Source organism: Balaenoptera physalus (genome assembly GCF_965194825.1).
Source record: "Balaenoptera physalus genome assembly, chromosome: 7".
Classification (NCBI taxonomy): Eukaryota; Metazoa; Chordata; class Mammalia; order Artiodactyla; family Balaenopteridae; genus Balaenoptera; species Balaenoptera physalus.
Window position 1 is genome coordinate 86810880 of NC_138886.1, and position 24682 is coordinate 86835561.

At 50.0% G+C, this 24682-nt stretch overlaps 1 protein-coding gene across 8 annotated transcripts in view; it reads right to left on the minus strand.

Annotated features, from left to right (window-relative positions):
• Positions 1-8838: 8838 nt before the first annotated feature.
• The window catches only part of FANCC (FA complementation group C), a 274009-nt gene continuing 258165 nt past the window's right edge, over positions 8839-24682 (minus strand). For 6 of the 8 annotated variants that reach the window (XM_082469732.1, XM_082469733.1, XM_082469729.1 and 3 more), the window contains 3 exons: positions 23537-23717; positions 19694-19900; positions 11695-13541 (listed from right to left, as the gene is read on the minus strand). In XM_082469732.1, the coding sequence (XP_082325858.1) occupies positions 13398-13541; positions 19694-19900; positions 23537-23717 (532 nt within the window). In that variant the 3' untranslated portion in view covers positions 11695-13397. Of the gene's footprint in view, positions 11311-11694; positions 13542-19693; positions 19901-23430; positions 23718-24682 lie in introns of those variants that run through there. The other 2 variants (XR_014265736.1, XM_082469735.1) reach the window with 2 other exon arrangements.

Sequence of the window (24682 nt, forward strand, 5' to 3'; positions counted from 1 at the left end):
GGTCTCCACAGGGCTGTGTGATGCCTTTGTGCCCACCCTGGATGTGCCACGTCAAGATCCTGAATCTGAATTGAGTCTCCCCTGTGAGTTCAGTGCAGTTCTTTTCACACAAAGATGGAAGATACCTGAGGCCCGTCGGAAGACCTGCTGAACCTTCTCCATCCATCCCTCAGCATGTGGATATTTATTCCTGCACTTCCAGAAAGTCAGAGTTTCTGCATACTGGGACCACCTCTGCAGGATTACTTTGATTGATATGTCCTGTATTTAGATTTTCCAAAATTTTAGTACCTTTTGGTAGAAGTGCAGGATAACACTCTAAGATGTATTAATAATAAAAGGTAATGGATTCGGTTTTTTTTCTTCCTGTTTGCTTCCTAATTTAATACTATATTTAAAAAGGGGAAAAAAAAAAACGTGAAAGAAGAGGGTGGTCTCCTCCTTCTGGTGTCATTCTTTTCTCACCTTACTGGGTTTCTCTGTAGTTTTCCAGGTGGTGTTGCTATTCCTGGGAGGACAGTGGGCCCCCTGCTCCTGATGGAGGCACCATCGGGCACCATGGGGTCTGTGGTGATGTTGCCTCTTTTCCCACAAATGTTTGAAGTTAAAAAAAAAAAAAAAATTAAGCTTCTCAGGACTGTCCAAAGGGAAGAAGGATGGCTTTAAGACGCTCCAGAAGCCACAGTGGTTGGTGCAGTCACGTGATGGCGTGAGGCTGAGCTTAGCGGGAGTGAACTGACCCGCCTGCAGGGGCTGCACTCGCGGGACTGCGGTCCCGCAGGTGGGGGGACGTGCGGCTCCACACAGCCCTTCGTTAGGAGCTCCTGACCTTCAGAGTTACTTAGCAGTGACCGTCATTCTAGAAGGGTTCCTACGTGTTGGTTCTTTGCTGTTACGTGTGCTCTGCCTATGGTTGTATATGTGCTTTGTTTACCATATGGGTAGAAGAATAAAAATCTGATTTTTAAATATGAAGAAATGTCAGAACGCTGTTCTCTGTGAAGACTTGGAATAAACGACTCTTTCTCCCTCTGGTCGGCGTGTGTCTGGTCCTCTGCGAGGCGGAGCAGGAAGCCCAGGCAGAGCCTGCTGCTCAGTGCGCCTCAGGGGCTGCAGGTGACCAGCCAGCCTGGTGGTTTGGTTTGGTCTTGTTTTTACGAAAAGTTAAAGCCACGCTTTGTCATCTTTAGAAACTGCTGAGGCAGAGGTGAGCTGCCGCGTGAGTGGTCTCGCGCTAAGACGGCTGGTCCCCTAGCCCCGTGGCCCGAGGGTCCCGCGCTGGCTCCCAGCACGGGCGCGGCCCGCAGGCGGCCGGTCCTGGAGGGGCCGTCGGGGCCCGAGCGCAGCCTGCCTTGCTGGCTGTGGGTAGTTTGCCTTCCCGCCTGCAGGCTGGCACTCTTGCGGGCGGGGCTGTGCCTGTGGTGAAGGAGGGGCGAGCGGCCTCCACGGGGCCTTCCTGTCTCCCTCCAGCTGCACCCCATACCCACTCCGTCCAGGCTCCCGGGACTCCTGGGGCAGGTTCTCCGAGCTGGCCCTCCGTACCTCCCGAGAGGGCTGCGGAGAGCGTGCTGTGGAGGAGCCTGAGGCCAGGGCCTGGCAGGTGCTGCCGGGTTCCAGAGCGGCCGCCAGTCAGTAAGAAGACAGATGTGTAAAGCTAGCACCCTGCATTCTTACATGATTCATCTGTTTTGAGAAAAGTTTCATGTGGGTGATGGGCAGCTCCCCCAGGGCACATCATGGAACTTAGGCTGCTTTATCAGCACGACCCGGGCACCTCCTGAGGGATGCCTCGGTCCAGGTGGGAGTGTTTGCCGAGGACCCAGGAGCCCCGGGGACAGAAGATGGCTGTCTCGGAGAGGCAAGGATACGGGAGCCTGCCCTTCCCAAGTTCCCCCCGTGGGTCAAGTCTGCACAGTGGTATCCCCAAGGTCACATACTAAGCGACAGGCGGGATTTGAATGTGTCCACCTGGCTCGGGATTCTCCTCTCCCGAGTCCCTCTCAGGGTGCAGATTGTCTCTTCGTTGATAAACTCCTCAGGGGTTCCTGGTCTTGTCCCTCAGCCAGAGGAGACTTGAGACACCTGCACTCCTAACCCAGTTTGCTGTAAGGGGGGCCTGGGTGGGGCCCAGGGAGCACATCAACTTGAATCTGGAACAGTTATGTCCCTGTGGGAAGTCGTCAAGACCGGTCCGTGGGGAAGTCTGGCACTTACTTTCTCAGGGGCACAACTTCTTATCTTTGCTGCCCCAGGAAGAATACCTTTTCAACCTCGGTGTTCCCCCTGTCACGTTCCCAGGGTGAGCGGACGGGGCGGTATGAGCTCTGCCCTCCAGGCTGAGTAGAGGAAACGAACGAGCCAACAGGAGCCAGTCTGGTCACGAACAAGGTGATGCCTCCATCCAGAGGGGGACCAGGGCACAGGAGGCGCCCAGCGTGAGCCTCCGTTGGTGCCCTGGTCTGGTGGGAGCGAGGAAGCCCCAGCCCCAGCCCCTGCCCCTTCTGCTGTTGCGTACGTCGGGCTCTGGACCGCCGGTGGCATTCCTTGCCGGCAGGGGTCAGTCGTGAGAGAGGACGGCTTGCTCTTTCAGCGCCATGGTCGGTCCAGAACTGTTGGTGGGGTAACCCGGCCTGGTTCGTGGACTTGTTAAACCAGGGTGAGAAGAGGTGATCTTGTTCCCTGAGCGAGTTAAGGGGTTAATTGCCAAGCGACTGTCCTCTCCCCGGAGAACAAAGGACTCCACAAATAGAGATGCTCCCCAGCCCAGCACAGGACCTGAGCCCTTGCCTCGGCTTCCCACGTGTGGGCATGCCCCCCGGCCTGGCTGTCACCCCCTGGCCTGCCTGGGGCAGGACCTGAGGTGGGGGAGGAGATGGGAAAGAAGTCAAGAAAAGAGATTCAGGTCTCCCTCTTGGCCTCTGTTTTAGGATTAAAGGGTTTCAAGCACTTAGCTTTATTGGAATTTCACATCAAAACATTGAAATTATAGTCTCGATGCGAGCCTATAGCGAGGTACAGAGATGTCACGTTAGGCAGAACCCAGTGCCCCAGTGGCAGCAACCAGAAATAGCAAACCTCGTCCCTAATGTTAACCCATCGCTTTCAAATGAAGAGAAGACCTCTAAAAGAAAGGTTTCAGGCAGGTATTTCCAGTTCATTCTGGGTTTCCTGCAACTGGCCTGACCGCACGGACACTCAGCAAAGCCCCAAGCAGTGCCGTGGAGGCGGCTAGGCTGCCGTGCAGGGCAGTCTGCTCGCAAAGGGTTGCCCTGGTCACAGCCGGCCTCACCAGAGGCAGCGGTAACCCCCAGACAGAAAGCAAAAGCTGAGTGACTCATCAAGGGCTAGTTTTTCTTTTTTTTTTTTTTATTGCTATTCTTGTCTGCTTACATTCTTTTTATTTATGTATGTATGTATGGCTGTGTTGGGTCTTCATCTCTGTGCGAGGGCTTTCTCTAGTTGTGGCAAGCGGGGGCCACTCTTCATCGCGGTGCGCGGGCCTCCCACCATCGCAGCCTCTCGCTGCCGAGCACAGGCTCCAGACGCGCAGGCTCAGCAATTGTGGCTCACGGGCCGAGTTGCTCCGCAGCATGTGGGATCCTCCCAGACCAGGGCTCGAACCCGCGTCCCCTGCATTGGCAGGCAGACCCTCAACCACTGCGCCACCAGGGAAGCCCAAGGGCTAGTTTTTCTTAGAGCGTGATGCTCTAGGCCAGCCACCTCATTCTGTGGATGGAGCCGGCTGGGTGGGAGGATGAGGCGTGTGAGAAGGGATCTGCCCAGAACTTCTGCATGGCCGACCCGCCCTGCAAGTAAGCACAGTGTCCCACCACCTCCTGCCAAACAGAACTCCGGGTGTCCCAAGCCTGTGGCCTCCCTGGGGCGGCAGGCCGGCCACACCCCATTCCTGAGAGGTCAGCGAGGGAGGTGCTCCCCCTGGCACCTTGCCACCAGGTTACAAGTGCCAGCAGGTGACAAGGCTTCGTTAGGTGATGCTTTACAGCATCCCCTCCCCAGGGCACCTTGGACTGGACCACCTCAGGGTGCAGAGAGAGGGTGGGGGGCCCTCTGTGCAGGGCCCAGCCATGGCAAAGACCCTATACAGGGTGCCAGGACAGTGGTGAGCCCAGGCCTAGACCTCCCGGAGCTGCCTCAGTCCAAGGAGGGCTGGAGCGCTGGGGGTCTAAAGCCCAAGGGACCTGGGCGTTTAAAGGGCTGCCTGGACCTCCCAGGGCAGTGCCCAGAGGCCAAGCTCAATGCGGAGATCTCTTAACCCCCCCAGGCCACTGTCCCAGGAACAATGACCTCGCCCTCCCTGGCTGGGCCCTGGGGGTTTACAAGGTGGAAGGGAGGAGAAGCTGGTTGGGGCCATTCACGGGTGAGGTTTTATAGATCTTTTCCCATCCTTTGGTGCTGTCTGGGAGATTGATCGGCTAATGAGGTATTTCTGTTCCAGTCTGATGACTAGAGAGGGTGTGAAAAAAAAGAGGGAGGAGGCTGTCAGCCAAGCCTGGGGGCGGAAGGAAGTCACCATAAAACTACAAACGTTGCCAGTGGTTCCCAGGACTCGCGCAGTCTGCTGAGAGCCTCCTGCCTGGGTGGTGGGTGGGCATCCGGGCACCCTGGCATTGGAGCATCAGAGCGGAGGCAGACCCGGCCCTGGTGGGAGGACCAGCCAGAGGAGCCCGCTCTTGGGCGCTGGGCCTGAGAAAGGGGGCTGGTGATGGTACCAGAAACCCGTGCTTGCCAGTGTGTGCGCACGCGTGTGTGTCTGCGTGTGCGTGTTTGGGAATGCGGGTCAGGGCAGAGATGCAGATAAAGGCCTCTCTGACCACACATTCTCCCCTACTCCAGACGGCTCCCATAAAACTAATCTGGGCCCTGCCAAGTGTCTTTTGAGATAAAACAAGTTCAGGGATTTGGCTTCTCAGCCCCAAGCACTGAAATGGGACGAACTGCTCCAGAGACCTGTCCGCGGCCTCCTGTGTCACCCGCCTAGGCCCCCCGCCTTTTCTGGCTGCTCACCACCGCCCGGGCGGCTGAGGGGGGCCGGCTGGGGCTCCCTCGCGGGGTGCCCACCTCGGGGGGCAGAGCTCTGCCCCGCCGCGGAGCCTCGCGCCTGCTTCCCAAACAGCCCCTCTGTGGCTTTGCCTGGGAAGCAGAGGGGACTGGGCACGCGTTGCGGTTTCTGTTTTTTAAGCCTTCTTTGTGCTCTTTCTGCCTGTAATTTCCTCCAGCTCCGGCCTTTGGGGATGGTTCCACCACTGAAAACCCGGCCCAGAAGGTGTTCTTACCTGTGGGGTGGAGCAGGAGGTGGTGAAACTGCCTGCCCTTGGGCCCTAACTACACTGCCTGGAGTCCCAAGATCGGAAAGTTCTTTTCCGCTCTAATAGGCTGCCCTTGTCACATGAGGTCTGGCAGGACAGGCCTTGAAAGCAGAAGTGTGTGTCCTAAGACTGGTGAGCACGCTCTTGGTAAGATTAGAGAGGCGGGAGTGATGCCTCGGGTTTTCACGCTCTGACTGCAAGATTTAAGTCTCCCAGGACTTTGACATCAGTTACGTCTAAGGAGGGAGGCTCAAGAAAGTGTGAGTTATGGGGATAAATCAGCAATTAGATAGGAGCCAATTTTAGAGTTTGCCGATGGGACAGTACAGGTACAAGGGTGCCCTTATGTTGGGTTGTAGAGAAAAGACATAAGGGAAAGGAATTGTAGCTTTATGATTTTATCTGCTTTAATAAATTAAATGGTAACGTTGAGGGAGAGAGAACTGCAGAAATTGTGGCTTCAGTGCAGCTGGGGGCAGAGAAGGCGTTTTGTAGAGCAAGAGAGTGATTATTAGTGATGGCAGAAGCTGGGCAGATGGACAGATTGACATCAGGGGAGTTGGGTCATGGCCCACGGACTGCCCCAACTGGGGGGACCAAAGCTCCGGTCCTCAGGCCACCCTCCCTCTAGGTCGGGGTACCTCTCCTTTTTCTAGAAAACTCTCTGTCCAATACTAGAACATAACTCCTATAAATAGGCTATAAAGGTGCCACCGTGCTGGTGGCAGAGCAGGGGTGCCAGTGCTGGGGTCTCCTTTCTGAGTTACAGGTGGGGATGGAGGCCTCCTTTTCTCTGCAGCATCATTTAACAGTGAGTCTCTCTTGGGACAGACAAATACAAATCTTCCTTCACACACTGATGATTATAAATTTTTTGCATACATCACAGATACAAACAGTATGTAAACAAAAAGCAAGCGCTGCCCCACCTCATCCTGCCCCTCCTCCAAGGCCACCGCTGTGAGGAAGGTGGCGGCAGAGACTGAGGAGGTGCCGCAGCACACGTGCATGCCCGGCTTATGCACACGCGCGGCAGGGTGTACACCGCTCTTTCAGTGGCTCCATTGTCTGGACATCACACAGCTCAAGAGGCAGTGGTCACAGTCTCCTTAGGTCCTGTTGTTCAGATCCCAGCCCTGCTAGATGTCACCTGTGTAACCTCTCTGGGCTTTGGTCTCCTCATCTATAAACCATGGACAACTTCGTTAGGTGGTTGTGAGAATTAAATGAATTAATTTATGTAAAACCCTGATAACAGGGCCTGGCATCAACTATAAAGGTATGTGCTACCCTTTGATTGTTGGTTTACTTTATTTAACCAGCCCTCTACTGATGAACCTGTGAGTTGTTTCCAGTGGGCAGCGATGTGAAGCTGCACTGCAGTAAAGCCCTGGGCATTTCGCATATGCCCAGGCACCAGTGTGTCTGTGGGATAATTTCTAGACTTGCTCATGGTGGGTCCACACAACCTGAAGTGGGGGAGGGCAGCTCTGAAGAACTGGCTTTTTGTTACTAGATAAAAGGATATATAGTTTAAAATTTTTTTATTCAATGTTCTACCATGGTAACACATACATAAAATTTACCATTTTAACCATTTTCAAGTGTACAGTTCAGGGGCATTAGGTACATTCACATTGTTGTGCGGCCATCACCACTATCCGTCCATCTCCAGAACTTTTTTATCATCACCCCAAAGTGAGACTCTCACCTGTTAAACAATAACCTGGAAGAGAATGGAATTCTCTCCTGCAGCCCATGGCACCTGTATGGTAACAGAATCACCATATGATCCAGCAATTCTACTTCCAGATGTATCCCCAAAACAACTGAAAGCAGAGACTCAAAGAGATGTTGGTCCACCGATGTTCACAGCAGCATTATTCACAATAGCCAAAAGGTAGAAATGTCCACCCTGCTATTTTCTGTCTCTCCAAATTTGACGATTCTAGGTACCTCATATGAGCGAAATCATACAATGGTGTCTTTCTTTGTCTGACTTCTTTCACGTAGCAAAATATCCTCAAGGTTCATCCCTGTTGTAGCGTGTGTCAGAACTTCATTCTTTTTTAAGGGTGACTAATATTCCATTGTATGGATATGCCACATTTTGCTTATCCACTCACCTGTCGATGGACAGTTCTATCCATGCCTGCTGTGGGGTCTGGGTTTGCATCTTGCATAGAAAGGGTTCCCTTTCTGGCCTGAGGGCTGAAGACAGGATTCTTGGATTCTGCCTCAGGCCCCTTCCCTACCGCCTGTGGAGAAGGACCCTCTCCTCCCCTCAAAGGACTAAGAAGTCTTCTTGGAAGCAGTGACCCAGAGGCTTTGAACTTGCAGACCCCAGGCAGTGGGGAGGGGGAGGCCAGGGGCTGAAATCAGGGTTTATGTGAAAGTCTGTAAACCACAGGTGAGCAAGAAATTCTTAATGAAATACAAGAACATTCTTTCTACATTTTGGGAGTAGGATAGTCTTGATTTTATAAACAATTTTGTACTTCTCGGAGTAATAGACTCTCTTCTCAGAGTGGCAGCAGCCTTCCAACCACCCTCGTCCCTCCTCTGTTTCCAAGCAGAACTGCTAGTTTTCTCTGGAGAAAACCCACAGCCCCAGAGAGGAAACCTCCAGATACTGACTCCAGATTTCCTTGGTAAAGAAAGAGGGCTAGGCATTTTTGTGTGTGTTTATTTTTATCTAAGAAGTAGAGCTCCAATGTGATTTCTCAGCACCATCTTTCCCTGTTGATGGAAATGCCTTTACTGTATATTAAATCTCTGTATGGACTAATTCATCAAATATTGGGCACCTATTGTATGCCTGGAACTATTCCAGGCACTTGTATTGGAGACGGTCAAGTATATAAGTAGATAACCTGGGGTCTAGAAGGTGTTATGCGTTAGGGACGAAAGCTGAGGGGTGGATAGTGGGGTACCACTGGAGACCGGGGGGTGGTCAGGCCATATGGAGGTGGTGACATGTGAGCAGGTGAGGGATGGCCGTGCATGTCTGGGGAAGGTGTGTGTGCAGGACAGCCCATGCAAAGGCCCTGGGCCCCTGTGGCTGGAACAGGTGGGTGGGTGAAGGGGTCACAGAGAATATTAGGTGGTGAAGTCAGAGAGTAAAAGGGGGTCCATACTGGGTAGGGCCTTGAAAGCCATTTTAAGAGTGTTGAGTTTTACTGAATGAAGACGGGAGCTTTTGTAGTGCTCTGATCAGGGGTGTGACGTGATGGCACCGGCAAGGGATCGCTGAGATGCTGCAGAGGGGCCAGGGCGGCGGCGGGGAGAGCAGGCAGATGCTGGCGTCTGCGAGGAGGGCAAGGAACGGTCCGATCCAGCGACGTCCTAGTGACTCAGACATGGGAGGGGTGAGAGAGGAGTGAAAAATAACTACAGAATTGGGCCTGAGTCCCTGCAAAGACGGGGCGGCCATCAACTGACTTGGGGAGACTGTGGTTTTGGGTCGGGGGGTTGGTGGCATCAGCTTTGACATGTTAGTTTGACATGGTCACCTGACCTCCCAGTGGAAACAGCCGGTGGGCCGTGGGTATTCAGGTCTGCGGTCCAGGGAGGGTGCGGCCCCTCTGCACAGAGGTGGCTCGTGGAAAGCCCAGCAGGGTGAGGGTACACAGGGTGGGGGCCCAAGGACGGAGCCCGGGCACACCCGCCAGGCCGAGTTCAGGGGTCGAGCAGGGCCCAGCCCCTCAGGCTGAAGAGAAGCCCTGGAATGTTCCACCAGCCAAAGGAAGCTGTCAGGGAGGAGGGAGACCCAGTGGGTCAGGTACTGCCCAGGCTGGTGCAGGAGGCCTGAGAATGGTTGGCTGGAGCCCCAGGGAGGGCCCTCGTGACCCCGAAGGGGACAGTCCCTGTGGGCGCCCTAGCTCGGGTCCCACCAACCCGTCATAATGGTTCGAGCTTTAGAAGATGTGCCGATGTGCGTACTCTTCATTACACTCCATCACACTTCACTTTCAGGATTTTCCTGGCTGTTCTTGAACATTTATTTTTACATATGAATTTTGGAGTCAGATCATCTAGTTCTCCTATTAGGATTCTATTAAGTCTAATGTATATCTCTAAGACAGTTATTGTTTCTATTCAGGATATCTTTCCAGAAGGAAAGAACCACCAGTTAGAGCAGTGGTCCTCAACTTGGCAATGTCTGGACAAAGTTTCGATTGTCGCTCCTGGGCTGGCACCTAGCTCAGAGAGGGTGGGATCAAGCCGCCGCCACAGAGACTTACCCGGTCCCCAGGGTAGTAGCGCCACACTGGAGAAGCCCAGCCTCAAATGCCTGCACACTGGCTTTCTGCTAAGGGCCCTCCTCTTCCTTTTCCTGCTGAGTATTGGGCTGCTGCATGGCACTCATCCTTCTGCAATGCTCGAGAGGAGTAGACAATATGTAGTGTTGTGGACATTTTAAATTCTCTTCCGCTGCCCAGGCTCTGGCCCCTTCCTGTCTGTGGGAGATGCAGTTGGCGGTATCCAGTACCATCACAGAAGCAAAACCAGCTCCACACTTGCTTTCCCAGCTCACCTTACAGCCTAAGTGTGGGTGGGGGGACCTGGGCTTCTCTAGTCAGATGCAGCAGCCGGGACTGTGGCCAGCCCTTCAAAGAGCAGGGTGCAGGGGGCCTGTCTCACTACTGAAGGTTGCAGACCTTGCAGGACGAGCTACAAGGGTTGCAGAATTCACTGACAGCAGCAGCAGGAATTTCCTCACCAGGCCACTCTGAAGCTGGGTTTTGGGCACTGCTGCTGGCTGGCTAGAGCTAAGCCTTGTCTGCCTGACAATTCTGTGGGCTTTTAAATACCCTTTGGATCGCTTTCCTTTTGCTTTCAACAGCGTGTCTGTTGTTTCTGTTGCTTGCAACCAAGAATCCTGACTGAGTCACATGGATTCATCATATTGTGAGAAACACCAGAGGTCGAGATTTTCAACATTGATTTATGAGACTTTCTACTTCTACAGAAAAGCTAAGAAGTGTGAAACTTTCAGTATCCAAGCATGCAAGTGTCCTACCCAAAACACCAAGTACGATAAGCTATCACAGTTATGTCTGTCAGTACTGGGGAAAAGGGAAGGTCCTACATTATCAACTTCCTTTATTACTGTCAGTCTATATATGAGAGATATGATTTGGACCCATGCTATAAACAAACTGTGGACTTGAATTTTACAAGAAGGCTTTAAGACACATTTATTTTGCCTTAATTTTGGTTCTTTAGGAGTGAGATGGTTTGGTGATGATTAATAACTTAGGATTGTTTGACGAAATCCATGTCAAACCCAGTGTCAGGCAGAGGAAGGATACCATCACCAGCAGCGCTGGCTGTGGGTGAGGTGGTGATGGGCTGGCAGAGGAAGACAAAGGCAAGGACAGCAACACAGTCAAGTTCATTCCCTTCCTCCTGGGAGAGCACAATTTGGATTCCTTGTCGAATAAGGAAGAACATTCCTCACGTTTGTTCTCACTGTGCAACACTGGGCGCCTTTGGGTAACACAGGGACAGGCTCAGTTTCGATTTTGCCCACATTTCTGCCCACTGCCCAGGTCCGCATCCTCTCCAGGTATCCCTTTCTGGTCCCTGTCCTTGACTCCACTTCGACGGAAAACGTAGCTTTCTGCTGGCCTCTGGAAGAGCTCCCATGTTTGTCTAGTACCCTTGACCCAGCAGTGAGAACGGGGCCGAGTGCAGAAGCCGGAGCCCAGGACCGCCCGGACAGGGGCTTGTCTCCAGGTGCCCTCTGCTGTCTCAGGTGCCTCCTGGACAAGATAAGAGGCCCTCGGCGCCCGATGTCAGGAAGCAGAGTGATCGTCCAGAAAACCCATGCAAGCTGCTTGCAGTAAAACCCAGAGCGGCCAGGGTCCTGTGGGAGCCCCGGGACGCGTGCTTCAAGGATGAATGGAGCTGCGGGCCGAGTCCCTCCTTCCTGACACCCAGGGGAGCCCGGGGAGGCCGGAGCGCCAGGGCCATGAGTCTGAAACAGCAGAACGAGCAAGAGGGTGGGCTGTGCTTTGTCAGATGCATTCCCTCTTGAGGAATGGGGGGAAACAATGTGTAGATCAATTCAACTTACACTCAGTGGTAATATTTAAGTCTGGCTTAAAGGAAAAAAAGTGTATATATGTATGATGCATTTCATTTGGTTTTAGCAGCTCCTGCTGACTGCCTGCCCTACAGTCACTCTCCTTGGCAGTTTTCAGACATCTGGTGGCAAGATTCCCAGGCCTAGAGATAAACCACAATTGGTCTTTTCCAGGGGCAGACCTATCTAGGTTTTGTGAGACCTGAAGCTTCCATAATTGGGGAGTAGAGGGAAGCTTTCTCTGAGAAAGATTATAATACTTAATACAAAATTAGGTGCCATGTGACTTTTTATTTAGAATGACAAACTATAAAACAAATTACAAATTTTAAAAAGCTAACAAATTCTGCAAACATCATGAAGTCCTGATGAATAACAAAACCTTTGTATTAATGGGTGGTCATTAATGCCTTTTCTCCCTATAGTTTTGGGCTCTGTCCTCTTTGATCCAAGTCCAAGGCTTAGGAGAACGTTAGAGGCTTTGTAAAGGAATTGGGAAACACTACAAACAGACTGATGTAAGGTCAGGACAGGAAGGGGTTTTCCAGAAATGCAGCTTAAACAATCTGAGATAACCGTCTGGTTTTTATTGTTTGCTGTGAAGCACAGTGTGAATGGATGTCCACGTGGCAGCACACTCCCCACAGGGGGGCTGGTTCCCAGCGGCCACTCGGTTTAGGGGTTACTCGCTGCCACCAAACTAGGCCCTTTTCTTCCTGTCCACAGAGGTTGCTCACAGCTTCCCTGGCAAAAGCCAACACAGGAGAGGCGTCCTCAACGCCAAGGGAAGCATATGATGATGGCACTTGTGATAAAAGTATTTTAACAATATACCTTTCATACTGTAACATTTCTCTAAAGAAAGGCTCAGGTCAGAAGGTCTTGGAATTTTCCAGATCTTCAGGTGGATCCATATACCAAAACAAGTAACTAACTCCCCTAAAAGCTCAACCTCTAATACATCAAAACTTTACTTATACCTCAAACAGGAGCCAAGAATGAGGGAGATTCAGAGATGACTGATGCAGAAATCCAAGTGGTCAGAAAAGTCTGGACTCACTCGACAAACAGATCATACACAAAAGAAGCAAAAGAATAAACCTGAAAGGAAAAAAATATCTTCAACTGATGTGAAATAAATATTAATGTTAGCATTGCCAATTCTTTATTAGAAGTTTCCAGTTCCCATTTTAGTTAACAGAGAACTGACACCTAATCTCTTCCAATGTTTCTAGAACACATCCTGTACCCTCCCCTGTCAGCCACCTTTGAGGTAATATGAGCTCTTTTGGTAAAAGCCAGTGCTTAGCCAGTATAAAGCAAAAAGCCCCAAAGCTGGCTTTATTTCATTGCTAAGCAGTGTCGCTCCCCCGTCACCACTCCTTGCTACTGGGCTTGGGTGGGCTCTGCTCAGGGGGCATGGGAGGGAAACTTGAGGGATCCTGACCATTCTGGATGAAGAAGAACGTCTTAGGGGAGCAAGAGAGTATCCCGGTGGATAAGACGAAATACCAGTAACAATTACAGGACTTCTTAAAAAAGAGATCTGTGAAAAACGGCTACGTTACTTTCTAAATTGATCAGTGGTTCATGACCAATTTCTTGGTCCCAAGAGTTTGAAACATCCAAATAATAGTTGTGCATCTTGGTTTGATAAGGGGGGGGGGGGTGGCGGCAGGGAAGGAAATAAAAATCTGTTCTCCCATCCAAGCCTTTTCTAGAGTGATTCTCTAATCGACATCCGGGCTGAACAGGCACAGGGAATGCTGAACCATAATCCCGTCATTAGTGAGTAAATCTCACTGAATTCAGGCTAAAGCACCTGACTTCTCATTCTGTAAAATATGTACTACCAGATCTTGCCAAGATGTTTATGGCTCATTCTTGCAACTCAAAGAGGGAATGCATTCTACAAACGGAGGCCATAAGAAGCGGCCCCACCATTTCATCGCATAGCCTCCCTGGTTAACTGGCCTGGGCTAGGCTTGCCCACGCAGCTCTGCAAGGAGCTCTTGGGCCAGTTTTCTTGACCTAGGGGCTTCCACACAAAGATGGTCCCATCTGTACAAGGTCTGGTCCAGAAAGCCAATAATCTCGTGCATTACTGCATCCGTCTGAGCCATCTGCAATGAGGACAGAAGAGAAGGCAAATTAAAACACTTTCCAGACAGATTCATCTCTTCGTCCAGTGGACCAGCTGTAACCATCCCGTCCCCAAAAAGCACCTGCATTCCTATCACCTCCAAAGGGCTCTTGTTTTGTCTTCAAGGTCATGAGCAAAGCGAGTGTGTTCGCAGAAGTGGGCCATCTAGTGAGCAGAGCCATTCCTAATGCTGGCCCTCAGACCCACAGCGGCTACAGACAAATGCTGTTTCTTGGAACGCCCATCACAAGCTTTGGGGTTATTTGCCGTGGGGAGCAGAGGCCAATGAGCACGCCATGGCTTGACTTTCTGCAAAAGGCTCACACTACTATGAGAACTGGAAAATGCTGAAAGGAGAGTGCCACCTGTTCTTGCACAAACAGCTTTATAAGTGGCGTTCTTGGGCTAGCGGCAGGCCCACTTGTTTGTTAATAGGCACCTAAGGTTTTAACACTTGATTCCTAAGGGAAGCAGGAAACACAGGAGCTGTCAGTTCTGCTAAATACAGCCTTAGCTGTTGGCACCCATAAAGGGAGGGTGAGAATCTAACGATTTATCTGCGTGGAGAACTTACTGTGATTTTTTTAGACACAAGCATATTAAGAACCTCTGTTTTTGAGAGTAGTCCACATATTCATTTTTTTTTCTTTTAAATATGGAACGCGTCACGAATTTGCATGTCATCCTTGCACAGGGCCATGCGAATCGCCTCTGTGTCCTTCCAGTTTTAGTCTATGTGCTGCCAAAGTGAGCACCACATGTTCTGTCCTTCCAGTTTTAGTCTATGTGCTGCCAAAGTGAGCACCACATGTTCGTTTTTCATGTGTGAGGCAAATATTTAAGTAGCCTGAGCAGCCCAAGGTCAGCTCCTCCTCTGTGTCCACACTGGGCCCTTCTGGTAGGGTGACCAGCCGCCCTGGTCCACCCGGGACTCTCCTAGGGCCAGGACAGCCTTTAATCCCAGGCCACCTCTGGGCATGAGTCAAGGCAGACTCTCTCTGCAGCATGGGTACTAAGTGAGTGGCAGCGGGGGACGCCCTGGGCCCCCTGGACAGCACTGGTGCTCCCCGGCCATCTACTGGCAGTGGCCCAAGCTGAGAGGGCTCTGCTGGGGTCGGGGGGCAGGCTGCTAGCCTGGGTGGGGTTCACGGTGGCTCTTGGTGTCTACAGAATCCTCTCTTGGTTTTACTCAGAAGTCACAGATGCTGTAGACTTTATGGATGAAACAACATGAGCTTCCCTGGGGCGCCTTAGAAGAGCTAATTTACTACCTCAGACCCGAGTGGGGGGAAGATTGCCTCCCGCTCCAGTGCCCAGGGACCACGGGGGCTCCTCGGAGCCAGACGCGGGGCAGCAGTGCCATCACTGACCCTCTTTACAAGCCACCTCAATGCCCATGTTCCACTCCAGGTGTCCGGTCACATACAAAGCCCGCCTCACTGCCACTGAGGGAGGGGAAGCCGCGTCCTGCAGGGCTCAGCTGAGGGCATCCTTGTGGAGGTCAAATTCATTTTGAGCTCAACAATTATAGAACTGAACTCCTCTATATTTCAGATTCTGGCTAACTTTTGGCTGCTACTGCTGCGGTCCAGCAACAGAAGACAGAAGGAGAGGGAGAGAGAAACGTGAACTCAGGGCAGGACGAGGGGCAGGAGAGGATGAGCCTCGGGGGCGGGAGGAATCCAGGCACCAGCCAGGCTGCTCGTGCCTCATCCTCGTCATAGAGGCCAGGAGAGGAGAGAGTGGAGATGCTAAACGTGCCTCATCCTCGTCATAGAGGCCAGGAGAGGAGAGAGTGGAGATGCTAAACGTGCCTCATCCTCGTCATAGAGGCCAGGAGAGGAGAGAGTGGAGATGCTAAACCAGGGGCAGGGGCCGAGAAGCAGAACAAGGGGTGGGAAGGGCAGGGGTTCTGACGAAGGGATTCAGTGGAGACTCAGAAGCTGAGCCCTGGGGCCTGCGCGGGAGCCTGAGGAAGTGGGGGAGCATGCTGTGGCCGAGGTTGGGGTGTGAGGCCATGAGAGGAGGAAGGAGGAAGGTGAGCCGATGGCACAAGGGGCAGCTCAGAGGAGGATCGAAGGCCGCAAAGAGGCAGGGCTCAGACACGCAGCCTAGAGCGAGCACGGCTCTCCAGAGCTGAGGGCAAGACAAGAGGGCCGAGACCAGGACCCAGGCCCAGAAGCTGGCGCTGCTCCCGCCTCTCTGAGTTCACATCAAAGCCAGGCCAGGGCTAGGGTCCTGAGGGTGGTGATGCCAAAGCCCCTGAAAGAGAAAGGCCGTCCACCTGCTCCTGGCCAAGCAGACCTGGCCCAGGGCTCTTCCCAGGCTGCTCGCAGGGGGAGGCACCGAGGAGCCCACGAGGGGTTTGTAGCTGCTCTGCCGGGCAGCCTTCAACCGATTGTGTGGCCACTGCAGGAAACCTTCGAGTTAGGAAGGCCGGTATGTTAGTTAAAACAGTTTCTGAACATCTGCAAGGACAGCGCCCAGGAGGCACTCTCAGCTGTGACGGGCTCCGAGGTGCCCGGGAGGCCAGTGCCCACCTCCTAAGGAGCCGGTGCAGGAAGAGAAAACACCGAGCTTCCTCCTTTAGTTAATCTTTTTGGCAGCTGAGCTGACTTCTGAACGTGAACGAAGGCGCCGGGGTCTTCCGCGTTGCCCCAGGCTCAGGTGCAGACCGGCAGCGCCGACGTGAGCTGTTCTGTGGCGACGGGGCTCCAGCATCGGCGGCAGCCCCGAGCCTGGTGACACGACCCAGCTTCGGAGCCCCAGCAGCCAGTCTGTGGGTGAGACCTGAGGGCGGTCCACCGTGAACCTGGACTGTCTCCCCAGGATGGAGGGAAACGTGATTGGAATACTGAAGCAGAGACCTGCGTGTCTCCGAGGAGCTTTCTCTGGGTTACGTTCTCTCACATCCTACGTGCTGGGCCGGCTGTGGTCTCCTTGGCCTGCTCTCCACTCCCAGGGTGACAGGACAGCAGAGGAGCAGGAGGGTGCAGGCTCAGGGAGGCGGGGCAGCCGGGCCTGAGCTGGCTCTACGGGCTGAGGCCCCTCCCACAGGTGTCCAGGGCCTGGGCAGGAAGTCAGAGGTCAGGCAACAAAAATGCCACCAGCACCTGCATGATTCAGAAGTGTCTGCCTTTGACTTTAAAAATAACTTTCAATTTTAGAACAGTTTTAGATTTATAGTTTGACCCAAAAGAAAACAGAGAAATCCCATATCCCCTACACTCAGTTTTCCTGTTAACATCTTACATTAGTATAGTACATTTGTCAGAATTAATGAACCGATATGAATATGTTTTATTAACCTCATCTTTAGGTGAGACTTTATTCTGATTTCCTCAGTTTTTCCCTAATGTCCTTCTTCTGTTCCAGGATTCCATCCAAGACACCACATTACATTTAGTCATCATCCCTCCTTAGGCTCTTCTTGGCTGTGACAGTTTCTCAGATTTTCCTGTTTTTGATGACCTTGACAGTCTTAAGGAGGACTGGTCAGGTATTTTTGTCAAATGTCCTTCAACTGGGGTTTTTGTCAACTGTTTTTTCATAATTAGACTGGGGTTATAGGTTTGGGTTAGGAAGGCCACAGAAGTAAAGTGCCATGTTCATCACTTCATATCAACATGACTTATCCCTGCTGATGCTGACCTTGATCACCTGGCTGAGGCAGTGGCCGAAAAGTGACTATTATAATTTACACTTGGCCAGAGAAAAAGTTGGTTGATACCAAGTTCTACAGATATGAGGACATTATTTAACTCTCACCTATGGAGGTCCCCACCCCAAATGGATTTGGAGGTAAGTGAGATGTGCATTTTATAAAAGCACGTGATAGATCACTGTGCTAGGGCGGGCCCTGAGGAGATGGCACCCAGCAGGTGACAAGCAAGTCCTCCTCTGCTCTCGGCCACACCCAGGCTCTGGGAAGTCTTCTGTCTGTCTGAGCCTGAGAGGGCGGACTGACAGGCTGGCTGCGTGGTCTGCCCACCCCACACACGTTCTCCTAGGACCAAGGAGAACCTTGTGGGCACTGGTTACTGAAGTTCTTGGCAGTCCCACTGGTCACTGGGACTTTCTTCATGTTCACATTCAAACAGAGCCTGCCCTGGAGGGGGGCGGGAGGGGGCCTCTGGGTACTGCGAACATTCCTTTCTTGATTTGGTTGCTGGCTGCATGGGTATTTTTGGTTTGCAAAAATTCATCAAGCTATCTATACCTTTCTGTATATACCTTATATGACAATAAAAAGTAAAAACAAAAACAGAAAAAAACCTAACTCCAAGAACCAGCACGTTGTGTTTTTTTTTTTTTTGAGATGAGCTCATAACATAAAATTTGCTATTTTAACCATTTTTATATGTACAATTCAGTGGCATCAAGTACATTCACAATGCTGTACAACCACCACTACTATCCATTTCCAAAACTTTTTCATTATCCCAAACAGGAACTCTGCACCACTCCCCAGCCCCTAATAACCTCTATTCTACTTTCTGTCTCTATGAATTTACTTATTCTAGGTACCTCATATAAATGGAATCATACAATATTTGTCCTTTTGTGTCTGGCTTATTTCATTTAGCATAATGCCCTTAAAGTTCATCCATGTTGTAGTATGTGTCATTCATTCGTTTTTTGGGATTTTTAAAATACTTATTTATTTTTTGGCTGCATCAGGTCTTAATTGTGGCACGCGGGATCTTCGTTGAGGTGTGCGGGCTTATCTCTAGTTGTGGCACGCAGGCTTAGTTGCCCCGCGGCATGTGGGATCTTAGATCCCCGACCAGGGATAGAACCGGTGTCCCCCGAATTGCAAGACGGATTCTCAACCACTGGACCACCAGGGAAGTCCCCATTCATTTTTAAGGCTGAATAATATTCCATTGTATGTATAGGCCATATTTGGTTTATCCATTCATCTGTTGATGAGTATCTATCTGGGTTGTTTCTATCTTTTGGCTATTATGAACAACACTGCTATGAACAGGCATGAACAAGTATCTGTTTGAGTCCTTGCTTTCAATTCCTCTGGGTACATACACAGAAGTAGAATTGCTGGATCATATGCTGATCCTATCTTTAAATTTCTGAGAAGCCACCAAACTGTTTTCCACAGTGGCTGCACCATTTTAACATTGCCAACTGGAAAGGTGCAAGTGTTCAATTTCTCCATGTCCTTACCAAGACTTGTTTTCCATTTTGTTTGGCTTGGTTTATAGTATATGTCCTCGTGGGTATGGAGCGGTACCTTATTGTGGTTTTGATTGCATTTCCCTAAGAGCTAATGATGTTGAACATTTTATTCATATGGTTATTGGCCATTTGTACATCTTCTTTGGAGAGATGTCTAAATTCATTGCGAGTTTTTGAACTGGGTTGTTTTACTGTTGTTGAGCTGTACGAATTCCTTTTATAATCTAAACACTAAACATTAAACCCCTATCAGATACGTGATTTCCAAATACTTCCAAGTATAAATTCGAAATTTTTCTCCCATTTCAAGATCTGTCTTTTCACCTTCTAGATAGTGTCCTTTGATTTGCAAAGGTTTTTATTTTGATGAAATCCAATGTATGTTTTCTTTTGTTGCCTGTGCTTTTAGTGTCATTATTCAAGAAATCATTGCTAAGTCCCATGCCATAAGCGGTGCTCACGTTTGACTTGGACCGTAAAGAACCCCTCATGTCAGCTGGGCTTCCACAAGGAGCTCTTTGTAATTAACAAACTTTTTTTTAAATTAACAAATGAAATTCTTTGAGCCACTGCAGTGACCACATTCTCACTGAAGTCTTGTTTCTCTTCATGAGGAGGAGAGTCATGAACTGTAACTGAAAGACGACAGCCTGGGGAGACAGGAGATGAGCCTTCACCGTGGGCCCTGGCAGTGCGCTGTGTGACCTGGGAGAAGTCCCCTCTCTTGTCTGAGCCTCCCTTCCCTCTCCTGTGCCACGCAGGTGTCGCATAGGGCGGGCTCTGGGTCTGGCCCAGCTGTCCCCTCCCGGCCTGTCCAGCCGCGTTTGGACAGCATCTTGGTACCCACACTCTTCAAAAGCTGGGTCCTTGGGTGATAACTCACCTTTTCCCTGGGATGAGAATGAGAACCAGGATGCCAGAAAAGGGGAGACTTACGAGCGTGATGACTTCCCGGGCAATCGCGTGGCCTCCGGGAGCCCAGAGCAGGAAGTTCAGGAGGAGGCGCCTGATCAGCTGCTGACAGGCAGGCGGTCTGGGAGCTCCCTCTCCGCCCTCTCCAGCTGCTGCCTGCAGATCCCTGGCCGAGAGGGTTGGACTCCTGAGCAGCTTCATGAGGCAGCTGAGCACTGCCTTCACCTCCACCTGGGAAGTATAATTTCAAAGGGAAGAGATTAGGGAAGAGTCGGGACACACAGGTTGTAGGATGAGTCAGTTCTTTGAAGCAACCCCCAGAAACAGGAGAGGACTGGCGCCCGAGGGAGGGCAGATGGGGCGGACCATGTCAGAGTTTACACACTGCTCCACACAAACCCAAATGGGCGTAATGGAAATTTCTTGACTTTCTTTCGTCCTGCTCACTAAGCAGCCAGGGCATCATGCCAGGAATCGACCTTTTTTTGTATGAAAGGAAATGGAGAAAAGTCCTCAGCAGAATGTAGTCAGATTTTTATATTGTGGGAAAAAGAACAAAAGGCTCCTTGAAGACTTGCTCACTATCACAGCCACAGGTCAATTAAAGCCCAGTGCTCGGACCTCCGCGGAGCCAACGTGCTGATAAGAATGAGGTTTGCTTTTCTGCCACCTTCGGCGGGGAGGAAGCGCGTGTGTTGCACACACACACACACACACACACACACACATACACACCACACTGGTTTGGTTTAGACACTGGGACACTGTTCATACATGTTTAAAGCTCAAGCAGAGGTCACAAGTCTGTGGAAGCCACATAATAATAGTGGCTGTTATAGGTCTGTGGGTTGTTTTTGCATAAAAAATATTTATTTCATGCTGAGATTTCTGTTTGCTATAAGAATGGTACATCAGGTTGTGACTTGGAAAACAGTAAAAACTGAAAGCTGTAGATCCAAAGTGCCACATGGAACTCATGAACAGCTATGTTCCCTCATTTTCAAAAGAATACTTAGGCCTACTCTGAAAATTCCCATGACCAATTTTATGGATTTTGTGTGAGTCGTTTTTTTCCCTGGAAGTTAAGGCTTCATTCAATGAAGTCTGTCATAAGCTCCAGTACACTAGCAGTGCTGTGTGAGCGATTCCAACCACAAGACCGTGAGAAACTGCACCCCAGGGCCCTTCCATGCAGGAGGGCAGCGTCCCTCACCCCCTCTTCTCGTGCTGGGACCAGCCTGCCCTCGTCTGACAGCGTCTACGGGGTCCCACGGCCAACCTGCGTCTAGGTAGGTCTGCAAAAATGTCAGGGCTTAGGAAGCAATGCCTCTGTATCCATTTTCTTCCTGACTGGCATTTGATTTTCTCCTCTCATCCATTATTCCCTGAGGCTTGTCTTCTTCCTTTCTCTTTCACTCCAGGCCGTCTTTCCCTTCAAATACCTTCCTCACATGCCCAAAACTTTAATGCTTTCTAAAAATCTTTTCAGGAGAAAAATATAAACTTTCTTTTCTAAGTATTAATTTTGTCCTGCATTATGAAAATTTATATATGCTCACTGTAAAACATTTGAACAAAAAAGTAAAAAGAAAAAAAATCAAAATGACTATAACTCCACTATCCAAAGAGACTCGTTGAAAGTGAGGTTTACATCCTTACCATCTTTTTTCTATGCATCGTGAACACAGCACTCACTATACACAAGGTATTCTAGAGTTTTCACAGTTCACTATAAGCAATTTATCATTATCTATAGCACATGTTCTTTGATAACATGATTTTTCATGGTAGAATGCTATTCTGTGGTTGTAATACACCACAGTTTATTTAGCCGATATCCTTACTATTGAAATGTAGGCCATTTTCAGTTATTGCAGTTACAAACAATGCTGCAATGATCTTGTACATAAATCTTTATATGGCTCTCTAACTACTTCCTTAGGATAACTCCTAGAAGTAGAATGACGGGGTTAAAGAGTATGAACCCTCACCTGATTCTTTCTTAAGAGTATACAAACATAGACAGTTTTTGTTTTTTATCATGATTTAATTCAAAGTTAGCAAAAGAAGATGAACACTGGCTGGCAGAGAACATGGTCTGCAGAGTGGAGTGGGTCTCTGAGCAGGCCGTACGCGTCCCAGGCACCCCCTCCCAATCCCGAACCTCAAGGATGCCCAGCAGAGGTGACGGTTCCAGTCACAGAACACTGCTGCATACGGTCTAGTACCGTGATTTAATTATGCCTTTCAAGGCAAAGGCACAGATATTGTCAAGCTCAGTCAAATCATATAAGAATCATGCTTTTAAAGACAGTTCACAGTTTGTCAAGTCATCCAACAGACCATCAAAGGTCAGGAGAGCGAGAAGTATGCACTACTAGTTAAACTAGGAAAACTGGGCCCCATTTGCTCCCCGGATGCTGCACAAACCGGTGCCTCAGGCTGAGCACCGAGAAAGAAGAGGAAGGAAACAGACATACGGGCACTAAACTACTCTGAGTGAGCTCATCTGTTTTTATCCAGGCTGCCAAAGCACCCCTTGAGTAAGAACTAGGCGTAAGTTTTATTTAAAAAAAAAAAAAAGAAGACCAACTTAACTAGTAGAAAGATAGGCCAATGCAGAACTCTCTAGAAAATAAACCTTATTGGACAATTTATTTCTCTACACTTCAAAAGTAATCTGTCAGCTTCTACGATCGATTTGGAATATAACATATAACCTACCAATTTAGCTTATACAGAATCAAATATAAAGTGTATATAAAAAGGCTTCAGAAATCATTAGTGCTTCATACTTTTTAATTATTATTAAAATTAAGATAATGAAAAATTAGGATTCTCTTTAATTAGTTTAATGTGATATTTTAAAAGGGAAAAAAATAGGCTTTCTTTTTAATCAGATAGCAATTCTGAAATACATGTTAATTTCTAAAACAAAAATGTTCTATTTTTGATCCAAAATCATCACCAAATTTCAACTTTTTAAAATCCCAACTCTTTTTCTTTCTCCTGCCATATAACATGCTTTTAAACAAGTAAAATATACAGCCATATCTGAACTAGTCTCTGTTTTTTTCAAACAGAAAACATCAAGCAAATAGGAGCACTGCTCTCTACATAAAGAAACCTGCTCCGTTTAATTATTAAAATCAGCAAAAAGGGCTGGCAGTTGAACTTTTAAAAACCAGCAAATAAATGTTTGCAAGGAAGGCGCAAATGCCTTTAATCAAAACATTGCTCCTGTAATTATTACATTCCACACAAAATAACAACTGTCTTTGCCACAGACAGTTAGCCACTCCTGTACTTTGCTGCTCTGTTATTTAGGAAATGACCAAGTCCTTTTTCAGAAGCGAAGTGGTTAATATCATGTGATTACTGTTTTAAGAGTTCTAAACAAAGCCGGTACTGTGAGGACCTACTGACTGATCCAAGAAGGGAGTTGAGTCAAGGCGGAAGCAGACAGTGCCAGGCCACTGATCAGAAAGAGGACGGTGCTCCTCAGCAGGGCGGTCACACCCTGCACGGCATCCCCTGGAGGGAGCGGCCCCAGGGCCAGGCGCGCCTGTGGAGCATGACAGAGTGGCAGTGACCAAGAAGAGATAAAATGACCCAGGGATGGAAGGGCTGCACCTCATCTCCTCGGTGCCTCCCAGGACAGCAGGCGGCGCCTGGCCTCCAGTCCACTCCTGAGGGCAGGAAAACACCTCGACCACAGGCCCAGCTCCCACTCACTCGTCCGGGCAGATGTCTGCATGTACCTGCTGAGGTGCCTGGGGGTCAGTGAAAGCCAAACCCACTGCAGGGCCCCTTCCAGCCCCTGAGAGACTGATCCTGAGGCCGCACACCATAGGCCTGGCCACCCACCATGGTCTGTGCTCTCTGCTGACGCCCAGCGCCTGGACCGCAGCTGAAAGCCAGGAGCCACAGCAGGGCCTCTGGAGCTTCAGCCTCAGCTTCCGACGTCAATAACTGCTCAGCCGCCATATCAGCCCATCCTCCAAAGTGAACGAACAAAAACCAGCTCTCAAAGGGGCCTCCGTAGGACCTGGAACAGAATCAAAACACATGGCAGCCGGGCAACTTGATTTCTTTTTCCTTTAGGATCTTAAAGCAACTTATGTTTGTGAATGGTTGGCTTCAATTGTTCTTATCCACTGAAGTACAACTTGCAAGGAATACGAGTTAGCCTCAGAAAAAGAGCTCACAATGCCGCCCTGAACCTGTCACAGGACTTTCAATGGCATGCCTCTCAAAACCTCATGTGCCCTGAGGACCTCAGACATTTAAATCTTTAAATCAAGGTCATCCAGGGACCTTGAGTGAGCACAGGCCTTCGAGAAAGGAAGGTTTTGGCCCACATCATCGAGAACGATGCAAGATGAGAACCTGCAGGCCCACCGCTCTGCCTTCTGCGTGGCCTGCACAGCTGGGCTGCTGTGGAGGGTGCGGCCCCTCAGCCACCAGGCAGCCACCCAGGTAGCCCCGAGCAAGAAACAAGGGGGCTCCCTGGGGTCCAGATGGAGACCAGAGAAGGGACGCAGGCCGAAACACGTGCTATTCATTTTCTCACAAGACAAAAGATTCTGGTCAGTATTTTGGCAATTATGAATTTTTAATGAGCTGTATATTGTACTCTTTCCTGTCATCAAGTATACATCAATGCTGAAAAGTTAAAGCTTTTGTGAAGCTATCCTTTTGTCACACAGGGAACCGGGAGTTGCAATAAAGGGTAGACTCTGCTTAAGGTAAGGACCCACTAATTTTTGCATAGTGACAGTCCTAGCAGTTTAACATCTCCCCTGGGAGAAATGGAGCAGGACTGGCCTGAGATTAACATAGAGCAGAACTTTCCTTCTGAACTGGGGAAGCTCCTAGAACAGGAAAGCTCTGAGCCCCTCCGCAGTGCTCCGTCTTTGCTGGATCTGGGTGCGTGGTCCTCTGCTTGGCCCCTGGAATCCCCAAGCCAGCCCTGTCCCCACCTCTCCTAGTCACTGCTTTCCTCCTGTTCAA